Genomic DNA, 12240 nt, shown 5'->3' on the forward strand with positions numbered 1-12240 from the left:
AATTTATTTGATACAGTGTGGGTCTTTGCGAATCGTCACGCTTTGCCGAGAACCTTGGACTTGTGTTCCCTGTTTCCCTGGGTGTCCCGTAGTTGTTCATAGTTTTCTAATTATTGACATAATTGTATTTGAGTTGTTATTCTCCTTCTGTTCTATGGTTAACTGATTTGTTATTATTTTGTTACATTTTTTATTTTTTTTATTGCTCGTGTTTCATTTAATTGTTTTATGTCTTTAAAGTTAATACAAATATTCCATTGACATACGCAAACAAAGCTGTTTAGTTAAGTAATCCATGTGTTTTCATTAGAAAATGAATGATACTGCAAATGTATATATTTTTTTTTAATTTGCCATCCAAGTTGGAATTCAATTAGTCATGCGTATTGATCCCCCTGGGCCATCCAGTTAGCATCAAATGCAGCCCGAAGGCATTTGGGGCTAACTGGACTTCAGCAGGCTTCCAAAGAAATCCCTGTTAACTAGCCTTTTTTCGCAATGTTGCCAGTGTTAACACATAAATCTGCGAATGAAGGAAAACAAAATATTTAACGGGTGCAAAAAAACGTGCTGTAATTGAATAGCACAAATCTAAAAAAAAAAATTACAAAAAGCTTGAGTCTTCCTCCATTTTTCACACCCGTTAAATTATTGAGGGGAATTGAATTCCCCCTCAATGTACTCTCATGTATTATTGGATAAATTGACGTAACGAAAATTCAGTTCAACTGTGTCCTTGTGCATTGCAGGTTAGCCCCGATCGCATTGTCCCTCCCCCTGGATCTCCTGCAGGGTCCAATGTTCAATACTTTGAAGGTAAGGTAGCAAATTGTGCCCTTAAAGGAGGGAATTATTTCAGCCCCAAAACATATGCTTCTTTCAAGATGTCAGTCTGCATGCATGTTTGCTTCAATAAAACAGCTTTAACGAGCATATTTTGACTTAAGAATCCATGTGGTAGATGTCCTTGCTCTTTTCTGAATTTACACATTGAATTTACACATTGCATTTGGGTTTAGGGTAGAACCGCAACGCCTCAAGGGATGATTTGACTGGGAGACTTTTGACTTTTTATTATTATGTTATTATTCTTAGAACAATAAATGTAGCTTTGTACAACATGTGGATTCTTACATGAACCTAATGAAATAAAAGATGACACTCCCCTTCAGTCCCATCAAAACTTGACGATAGGGGCTGTGGCAGATATAATTAGTAATATTGGCTGATGGTCCCAGTACTGTGCATACACACTGAACGATATCAGGATATGATATTGTTTAGTGACATCACCGGTACCTGCTGAGCATGCAGGTCGTTTGGCTAAATAACCAAATTGTCCGGCATGTTCAGCAGACACCGATCATCGTTAATGACGTGCAGGAGCGGGCATCGTTCCCAATATTGAGTGTACACACTAGACCAGTAATGGCTAACCTTGACACTCGAGCTGTTGTTGAACTACACATCCCAGCATGTCCTGCATAAGTTTTAGCATGGCCAAATAGTAAAACTGCACTAGATGATATTCTGAAAGGAATCGCTCATAATCCCCTTTTTGAGCAATATCTTTCACAATATCCTCTAGTACTGGGGTAGCCAACCCTAGTCCTCGAGAGCTACCAACAGTGCATGTTTTGCAGGTCTCCTCACAGAATCACAAGTGAGCTAATTAGCTCCATCTGTGTATCTTTTAAAATGTGTCAGTGATTAATGAGTGCAGCTGTGCAGCAGCTAGGTTGTCTGGAAAATGTGAACTGTTGGTAGCTCTCGAGGGCTAGGGTTGGCTACCACTGCCCTAGTATGTATGGGCTTTACAATATTCTGGAATGTCTACCTATCTAGCTCATGCATGAGCCCAAATAGGGACACAAATAATGGCAATATCTAATCGCAATCTCCTCGCAATTTGATGGACAGGAAGTCGGTGTTTGGCGGTGGTAACTGCCTGTTTTCTGGGAGTGACAGAAAATGCAGGTGTGCCCAGGCATTTTAAAGGAGGGTCTGTGGCGTCCACAACAGCCACGATCAGCCAGTCTTTGTCGCAGAGTGGTGGTAGGGTCAGACTTAAGGTGCCCATACACGTGCCGATGCTGCCGTTGCGATGTGTGCTTTGAGATGCGCACTCCCGCGGCATCTCATCGCACAGTACAAAAAGTATGTGCTGCACATACTTTTTGTACTGTCTTTATCGCATCACATAGCATGCACAACGCATGCAATGCGATGCTATTTTAGCACAAAACGCATGCTGGAATCGGCACGTGTATGGGCACCTTAACTCACATTTGCACTGACTGGCACAATCATTGATGGTGAGTCAATTGCATCCAAGTCTGAATAATGTCGACTGTGACATCTCTGGTTCTGTCCTATTAATAAATCCACTAATGTACACAGCACTTATTCGCAAAGCAAATACATCAAACTGTCACTCATACTTGCTGAGTAAACAAAGTGTCTCCCCTGCAAAGAATTAAAAGATACTATGATGGATTTATTTAGTGAAGTACTAACAATTCAGGTATTTCAGGTAGCACGGTAATATAACGCCCTTATTTTCACACACTATAGAAGAAATAGCATACAAAATGCATTTGGTGAATGAGTACACTCTATTTTCTGATGCCAACGTTCAGATGCCACTGGTGAATATTGGAGAACTGATTTAATTTGTGCATCGTACGCCCCAGATATTGTCTTCTTATTGTGTACATTCATTTATTTTAACTGATCTATTTATGGTTTCCTGACTCCAAAGTATCTGTACTTTATCCGTTATATGGTTTTATTAGTTTTGCCTTTAAATATGATACAGCAATACATTAAAAAAGCAATAAAAAATATCTTAATTGCGGTCCAATTTTAAATGCATTATGTACCATTCTTACAGGCTCCTATCTTCCTGATGGCAGCGCCGTAGACCCTGATTATTACCTCACCACCATAAGCTCAAGTTTCTCAGTCTCCCCTCTCTTCACTGGTGTCAGCAACAAGGAATTTGAACTCCCGCAGGAAACACAACGTCAGCTTCTGTGCATGGTAATATCACTTTAGTATTAGAGAGAAACCATTTAACTTTTTTTTTTTTATAGTCATGGTTGCACTATATGTCTTTTCCTTTATTCACTCTTTAAACTCTTCACTCACACCTTTTTGGTCAGTATTCTGTAAACCCAGTACATATATTTATTTGAGCTTCTTTAGCACAGTCTCTATGCAGTGTATTCAATGCGGTTTTGGCGAGCTATGATGGCGAGAAGTGCTCACAGTCATAGCCTGCCCTCAGTATTCAAACCCCCCCTTGCACTCGCCGTTTCCACCTCGCTGTTTCTAAAAAGCAAGGTAAAACTGTCGAATGCGGCCATCAAAATGGCGATGTGCAGTGGGCTCACCGCATTGGCAGCGAACAGCCTTTCGGGGGAATCCTCACCGTCCTCTTACGGCGAGGATTTCTCTGGAACATAGAATAGGGCAAGCGGACGGTGAGCGGATTAAATGGCGAGGGTGGATTGTTTTCGGCGACCCTTTCTGAAAACAAGCTATCCTCGCCATAAAATCCCCCTCGCCGACCGCATTGAATGTACCTGATTGACTCATCACTGTTGACATGAGATCAGTATTAAAATCAGCCTCTGAGGTATTTCACTATTTGGGAAAAACAACCTAATATCTGACTGATAATGAATAGAATATTGTTGTATCGTATTGTATCATGCATATTTATCAATTTGGTTTCTTGTTAATGTAATCTACCTGACAACACACAAAGGCCCCTTTCACACCGCACCTCAGACCTGGGAGATTGCTGGGTTGCTGAAGCAACGACCTGGGTCTAGGTGCAGTATAAAAGCACCCAAACCATGTTGAGCAACCCAGCAATTCGACCCAGGTTATAAGAAGGGTTAAACCTGTGGTCACCATCTGTATAATGGGCGACACGGGTTCAATGTGAATGCACCAGAACTTAGTCTGACCCATGTTTGCAATGTAAAAACAGCAAAAGGGATTTATTCAGTCTTTAATGGGCAAAACCATGTTGAACTACAGGTGGGCAAAAAAATCACAAAACAGAAATCACCCCATATATATGATCCTTAACTGAGAATAAATCCATAGATCATACTGCAAAGAAAGTTGGCATGATTGATTTTACATTAAAATGGTTCATTTTTAGCCAGATATAAACAACTTTTTTGTAATGCATTCTGAATGGCTACCAAATTAATTTTCATAGCTAAATGTTTGTTGTATTTTATATGTTCTTATGAGTAACCATTGTGAGGTGCATGCAGCAGCAGTGTTTTGCCTTTGTTGATCGTATGTGATATATAATTAAATACCAGTCACATTTGCTGTTTATGTAGTGTTGACCATGACTAGAGTTCTGGTTTGTTTCCGTGCAGGTAAAGCAGATTGTAGCAGAGCCGGTCTTGGGATCAGTAGATGGTCTGATCACTGAAGTAATTGAGGTATTGCTTAAAGCTATTTATGTTCTTTTTTTTTTTTCCTTCACAATCAACATGGAGATGCTGACACTGAGAATTACAATGATTAATATGTGTTCTCAACATAACACCTTACATTAACATATAATACCAGCCAGACTTTCCTTATAAATATGGGTTCTAGCGATGAATACTATAGGTAAAGTCACCGTACAGATTGCAATCAGCTGTAAGTATTCATGCTTTCCAGCTTTCCTGGCCCATTTGCTGATAAGTATTTGTTATAGTTTGCTGTCACAGTATTGCTGCCAAGGGGTATATTTAATGCAGGGGTGGGCGAGTGGCTGAATGCGAGTATTCAACACTCAGCCCCCCCCCCCCCCCCCACTCGCCGTTTCCACCTTGCCTGCTCCTTGAGGCGAGGTGGAAACGACGAGTGCAGCCATCAAAATGGCGAGGCTCACCGCTATATGCAGCAGGCTCCCTGCATGCGTGGCGAACCTCTCTGTTCGCCACAAATGCAGATGGCCTGCTGTGCCTGTGAACATGAAATATTGTCTTGACAAAGGCCCCTAGAGGGTTGAAACGACGACTATGTCTTTTGGAAATTTGCATTATTAAAAAGCTGACTGAAGCTAGCATGGTGAGGGCCCCTGCTTTTTATTAAGCACCTTGGATGTATACATGGTTTTCCGGTTTGGACTGCCTTAGTGGTGCACCCCAATCTCTTCAGTACTCCAGGATGTGAGTGAGGGACTTTCTGTCTATATATCTCTAGTGTCCGTTTGACTCCGGAACACTGCCATCTGTTGGCAGCAAGTGGAACTAAATCTACTAGCTTTTGAAGTATTTGCTTAGAGCGTGGTTATTTAAATATTGTCATATGCTGTTTATGTGTTTTGAATATATATGTTATTGGTATCTAAATTATTTCTCTGATATGCAGTTTGAATTAAGCCTTTTTTTTAATGTGTCTGATTTTATTTTATTGGTTTAGGCAAATCCCAGTGCTGATCTTTATTATAAAACGTTTAGTGATCCTCTCTACGTAGCAATGTTTAAGATGCTCAGAGATACATTGTATAATATGAAAGGTAAGTACCTATGCATTTTACATTGCGCTACTGTTTGTCCTTATTTTCATAATCTGTGCTCAAATGTCCTAGTGTGTCAGCAATGAGGTTAATAAAACTATTCCCCCTATACATGCCAGGTGAGTGTGAACGGAAAACCTCTCACAAATTGAGGGGATTAGTTTTCAATGCTTGGAGAAAATTAAAGTGAAGAGAGCTAAAGTACCAACCAATCAGCTCCTAAAAATAATTTTTCAAACACAGCAGGTAAAATTACAATTAGGAGCTGGTTGGTTATTTTATCTCTGTTCAAACTTTGATTTAATTGTTTTATCAGTGAAGCATAACTAGCTTTTTCTTGTCTATATACATATTTGTCTACCCATATATAACATTCATCACAATGATTTTTCAGCTTACCCTACTGGTTAGCTTTTCCCTGCTTTTTTATTTTTCTTTATTTCCCAGAAACAGTGGAAGGTTGTGCTGTTTTAATCATTAGAGGTAGGAGGAGTTAATAATTAAAACTGAGGTACTTGTGTATTTTGGCGGCGCCCCCGATGTCCGTCGTACGATGGAACAGATCGCATCGCATGCCATGCACCCTATGGCATACGATGCGATGCGACGCGATTTTGACCCCCTATACGACCAAAAATCGTAAAAGCACCCTAAAGGGTGCTTTTGAGCACCCAAATGGGTGCTTACAATGTTAAATGCACCTCCACGCCACCCCCCACTATAAACGTGAACCCGGAGCGTGGCGAGCGCTGCGAGCCCGCGAGGGGCGGCGGTACGCGTCCTACGACCTTTTCATACCCCCACTATCCAAGTCGGCGTGGAGTTGAGAATAGAATAGTGTGGCAAGTGCGGCGAGCGCAGAGCCATTCCTTCACAGGTAAACACGTCCCTTCGCGGGCTTCACAGGTATCCGCGTCCCCTCGCGGGGCTCGCTGCGCTCGCCACACTATTCTATTCTCAACTCCACGCCGACGTGGATAGTGGGGGTATGAAAAGGTCGTACCACGCGTACCGCCGCCCCTCGCGGGCTCGCTGCGCTCGCCACGCTTCGGGTTCACGTTTATAGTGGGGGGGTGGCATGGGGGTGCATTTAACATTGTAAGCACCCATTTGGGTGCTTAACATTGTATAAGCACCCATTAGGGTGCTTATACAATGTTCAATCGCATCGCATCGCATCGTATGGCATTGTATGCCATGTACAATGGCATACAATTTTAAAATTGTATGCCATCGTGCACTATCGTACGATATCGCGTCGCATCGTATGCATTATGGTATGCGATGCGATGGGCGCCGCCAAAATACACAAGTACCAGAACTGACCATACAGGTTGAGATATAATTGATTGGCCAGCCAGACAAAAAAACACACACAGCCAGAATTGTTTGCATCTGTGCAATGGAGTAGTTATTTGCATAGTTCCCCTTTCTCCTTATCACTGGGGGACAATGGCACTTTAACAGACATGACTAGGTTTAGATTTTGACCAGGGGGAGCTAGTGTATATTAGAGAGGCAACTTTGGATGGTGGGAGACCTGCTCCAAAATTTCCACCACAGATGTGGCGGCTCATCAAGGCTTTATGGCTGCAAGCCTGGCTGGCCGACTCCGAGTCCAAACGCATGTTGGATGCTCTTAGTTTTCTGGAGAGGGTTTGTTTGGCCCTGAGTTGGACAATATTATTGCCTTTGTAACTAGAGGCAAGAGAACCTTCTTCTTCTTCCACGGCTCTTAGACTGCCCTACTTGAGGCTGTCTCTTTTGATCCTTTCGTGCTTCTCAAAGAGTTTGATCAAAAGCCAGAGGAGCCTCATTTTACTGCCAAAGGTGGTAGGTTGCAGTGCCACCAATCCTGCCACCCAGACCCTAAGCACGCTGACATACCATCCACCTGATGCTTTCCATGTGGAGGCTTGTTGAAAAGTATAAAGAATAGACACAATGTTTTTCTTTCAAATGTACTAAAAAAAAAAAAAAGTAAAAGCTGCCTATGGATGGGACAACTTTTGAGGCAATCCCTAACACCTCCAATATATAGAAACTAAAGCAGAAGTGCCCCGTCCACTGGCGCTTCCCAATACGGTCTAATGAAATATAGTATTATGCAGTACATCCCTTATTGCATAAAAGCGATTCCTCTTCTCCAACTTCCCAGAAATACATGAATCCCTTCAATCCCAGCAATGTCAAACACTGTTTCTCTTTTCTTTCAGTGCACAGTGTGAGATATGGTCACTTAGCTAACGTGCACAGGGCAATTATATAGGAAGGAGTAAAACCTATAAAGCAGACTATGTATATGATTCACCAAAGTATATAACATGTGCTGGGTTCCAAAATGTAATAAAAAAGCACATGCAGAGGAAGATAATCCGTTAATGGTGTAATTAAAGAAATTACCGACTAGATTGGATGGGTTCACTATAATTTGCCAAGAGTCTGGATCCTGGCTGTCATAATCCCAGCAGCGGGGGAGCACAATGAGGCCTCTGGCAGGCTTGCCACATTGCAGGCACAGTGGCTCAGTTCGCTCGCCACAAGGCTCTATTTTCCCCTACTATAGTTAGAAGTCTGTCAATATGACGGCTTAAACTGAAAACAAACCAACAGATTTATCTGTCCAATCTATCTGGTGGGAACAAAAGCATTGAAGCATATGAGAATGGAACATTTGCTCCCAAACACGTGAAAAGAGACAATGGCCATTAAGACAAATTGGTTAAAGCCATTTAATTAATAAAATGTATCCAAACAATAGTTTTTATCCGTTTTCCAGCGATTGGGAGCAAACAGTTGATTTTCATTTGCTCCAGTACATTGCCAGATTTTTGTTCTCACCAGGTCGATTGGACAGATACATCTTTGTGTATGTACCCAGCTTTAGTCCCTATCTGCTCATACCTCCAATCTCTGTCTTCAAAGCTCCCTCTCTCCATATCCAGCAAGTTTGAAACAGATCCTTTTGCTTTCACTTTTTGTTAAGGAGTAATTTGGTCCATCAAGCTGCCTGTAGTGGTCACTAGCGGTAAGGAGTATTTAGCCTTTTATATATAGATAGATAGATAGATAGATAGATAGATAGATAGATATGTGGTTGTTAGTAACCTTCTGGAAACTGAACATTTACTCACCTTTACCTGTCTAGACCTCCAGACCTCTTTTGTGAAAGAAATCCACGACTTTGTACTTGAACAGTTTAACAGCAGCCAGTCTGAGCTGCAGAAGATACTGCATGATGTGGACAGATTACACAATGAACTTAGCCCCTTGAAGTTGAGATGTCAGGCAAATGCTGCCTGTGTGGATCTTATGGTGTGGGCAGTGAAGGACGAACAAGGTAAAATATTAGCACTTGCATTACAGTCCTGTTCAGAATTATTTCTTGGTTTTGGCTTAAATACATTTTTTGTTTTATTTTTATTAACTTATTCTGAAATGCATCAAACAACAGTAGAAACTATGTACAATGTCAGATAAAAATTGATAGACAAGGATAACCCAGTACACTATATTGTACTGATGGAACAGCACAGAAATGACAAGTAGAGGTACAAGAAAACTAAGCAAACATGCAATAGTTATCAAAAAGGATGTCCCGAACAGAAATATAGAAGGATTGCTATAATAAGTCGCAGTGTATACATTTACGTAAAATTGTAGTTAATACCCATTTCAAGTTGCTTAAGTAACCTAGTCTGTCGCTGCCTGACCGACAAGGGTCACTGTCTGACTGACCTGGAAAGGCTGCAATGTGTTATTCAACTCGACTGATGCTAAAAGGAATGGAGGGACTGATTGGTTGCACTTGGAGATGCTATCTTCAAGTAAAAGCTAACAGCCTCTAGACACTCGCTGTCCCTCTGTCAATACCTGTAGTACAGATGTTTCCTTGTACATCTTACCTCAATATGCTATGTAGTCGGGGATAACTGGTGTGTGTAACCTGATAGGTCCTGTGCAACTCAGTTGGCATCAGGTGACTTTTTTTTCTTTTTTTTTTTTAACAAAAAAATCATCTTATTCGCATCACAATGGGAATAACAAGCACAAACCGTCTCTGCTGACTAAAATTTATATATGACACACCTCTATCTGCATACGGAATGCCACCTGTTTTCTAGGAAAACGCTGTAACATAGCATTTTGTATGCAGATGCAGCAGCGGGTGCACACAGAATATAGACGTGTGTATCCTTGTAATCATCAAAAACTGCTTGTCTGCTTGTGCATCCTATATGCATTGTTTTGGAGGATTTGAGACTAGGGGTGATATTTATAAAAACATTTTAAGAAAAAATCGGTACTTGTGTATTTTGGCGGCGCCCATCGCATCGCATACCATAAGGCATACGATGGTATGCCATGCGACGCGATATTGCGCTATATTGTACAATGCCATACAATTTTAAAATTGTATGACATTTTATATGGCATACAATGCCATACAATGCGATGCAATGCGATTAAACATTGTATAAGCACCCTAATGGGTGCTTACAATGTTAAATGCACCCCCACGCCACCCCCCCCACTATAAACGTGAACCCGAAGCGTGGCGAGCTGCGGTGGTACGCGTCCTCCGACCTTTTCATACCCCACTATCCACGTCGGCGTGGAGTTGAGAATATAAAGTGTGGCGAGCGCAGCGAGCCACCGAGCCCGAAGCGTGGCGAGCGTAGCGAGGGGACGCGGATACCTGTGAAGGCCGCGAGGGGACTCCGATACCTGTGAAGGTATCCGCGTCCCCTCGCGGGGCTCGCTGCGCTCGCCACGCTTCGGGCTCGGTGGCTCGCTGCGCTCGCCACACTTTCTATTCTCAACTGCACGCCGATGTGGATAGTGGGGGTATGAAAAGGTCGGAGGACGCGTACCGCCGCCCCTCGCGGGCTCGCTGCGCTCGCCACGCTTCGGGTTCACGTTTATAGTGGGGGGGGGGGGGGGGTGGCGTGGGGGTGCATTTAACATTGTAAGCACCCATTAAGGTGCTTAAAAGCATATCAATCAATCTTTCATCGTATAGGGGGCAAAAATCGTGTCGCGCGATGGGAATCGGGGGCGCCGCTATAATACACAAGTACCAAAAAATCTACTACAGTTCTATCAATACGGAATTGTATAAATCTCTAATATAGAGACTAATTTTTGTCCCCTAGGTGCAGAAAACCTGTGCATTAAGTTATCTGAAAAGCTGCAATCCAAGACATCCAGCAAGGTCATCATAGCCCACATGCCCCTCCTGATCTGCTGCTTACAGGTCAGCATACTAAGCCACTTTCTGCCCACCTGTAAAGGCTTTGTATCTAGGTGTTAAGGCCTTGCAATAACATTACATTCTGATAATCATCTATGTCTTTTAGGGTCTAGGACGGCTGTGTGAGCGCTTCCCAGTGGTGGTTCACTCTGTAACTCCATCCCTTCGAGACTTCTTGGTGATTCCTTCTCCAGTGTTGGTAAAGCTGTATAAATATCACAGCCAATATCAAACAGGTAAAAACTTCTAATAGTCTTGTGAGCAACAGCATTATAATTGCTAATGTATGATCTTGTTAATACCGTTTCTTAATCACTAACTACTTTAAATGGGTTGGGTACAAAATTACGGGAATTGATCCTGTACTTGGGCTAACTGATTTAGTATTTTATTTATTTAATTATTTGTTTTGTACTGGTATCTGTACAGGGGTATAGGTACCCATATAGGCTTCCCCTTGAGGTTCCCTCCAGTAATTATAGTATCCAGAGGGGTTCTGTATATATTCCTATGGGTCTCCTCTAGTAATTATAGTATACAAATAGTATCCCCATAGTATAATATAGTATATAGTACCCCTGTAGTGTCTGTGGTAGGTATACTTTCCCTTTTAATATCTAAATAAATTGTGTTTAGAGGTTCCACCATATCATGACCATGAGCGGGGTCAGCAACCTCACTCAGGGGTAGATGTATCCAGTGATATGGGGGAGAAAGGGTATCAACGCACGTTATGTGCACTGATACTGCTTCTATCCCAGGTAAGAAGCAGCCCCTGTTCGGTAAATGACAGGGGCGCTAAATGATAGCAGGCCGATATGCAGGACAGATGTATGACCGGTCAGCAGTGCTGATCGTTCTGTCCCCTGCCGCTATCGACTTTGATAGCTGCAGGTGGCAATGCCCTATCCCCACAGCAGGGACAACGCTGTCCCTGCTGCTGGCTCCGGGCTGCGCAGGAGATCTCGTGTGAGTAGTGAGCGTGAACTAATGTGACGTCGCCGGAGGGGGGGAGTTTGTGCTCACCCACTTTGGAGGGCAAGATGTTAATACATCTTTTCAGTGTCCCTTCCTGCTTTGCCCTGTTAATGAAGCGAAGCAGAAAGTGTTATCGCGGTCATGATCAGTGCTGCTATAATACATCGACCCCACAGAGCGTACAGTATCTTGCCAGATGTATGTGCACTTGGATCAGAAGATCCAGAATGAATACATTTGTGTAAAATGCGTATGGACTGTTTCCTTGGAAGCCCAGATCTCTGATCTAAGGCAGACCGCTCAAAATCTGCCAAATTGGAAGAAAGCTTTCGCCTCACGGTGGAAACTTTAGAGGATCAGGGGTATTAACGATTGATCTAGTGGGTGAGCCAGCTAGCCTGGTCACAGTCAGATGGGGTAATTGGGGGAGGAAAAGGCAGGTCAGTGCTGAATAAACTAATACGAG

The 12240-nt window shown here is 42.6% G+C and overlaps 1 protein-coding gene across 2 annotated transcripts in view; it reads left to right on the plus strand.

Annotated features, from left to right (window-relative positions):
* PI4KA (phosphatidylinositol 4-kinase alpha) overlaps positions 1-12240 on the plus strand; it is a 141291-nt gene that overhangs the window by 26252 nt on the left and 102799 nt on the right. For both annotated transcript variants that reach the window (XM_083149000.1, XM_083149011.1), the window contains exons 7-13: positions 750-816; positions 2894-3042; positions 4407-4472; positions 5446-5542; positions 8691-8882; positions 10699-10799; positions 10903-11032. In XM_083149000.1, the coding sequence (XP_083005126.1) occupies positions 750-816; positions 2894-3042; positions 4407-4472; positions 5446-5542; positions 8691-8882; positions 10699-10799; positions 10903-11032 (802 nt within the window). The remainder of the gene's footprint in view (positions 1-749; positions 817-2893; positions 3043-4406; positions 4473-5445; positions 5543-8690; positions 8883-10698; positions 10800-10902; positions 11033-12240) is intronic.

Source organism: Crinia signifera, chromosome 1 (assembly GCF_055691185.1).
Source record: "Crinia signifera chromosome 1, ASM5569118v1, whole genome shotgun sequence".
Taxonomy (NCBI): domain Eukaryota; kingdom Metazoa; phylum Chordata; class Amphibia; order Anura; family Myobatrachidae; genus Crinia; species Crinia signifera.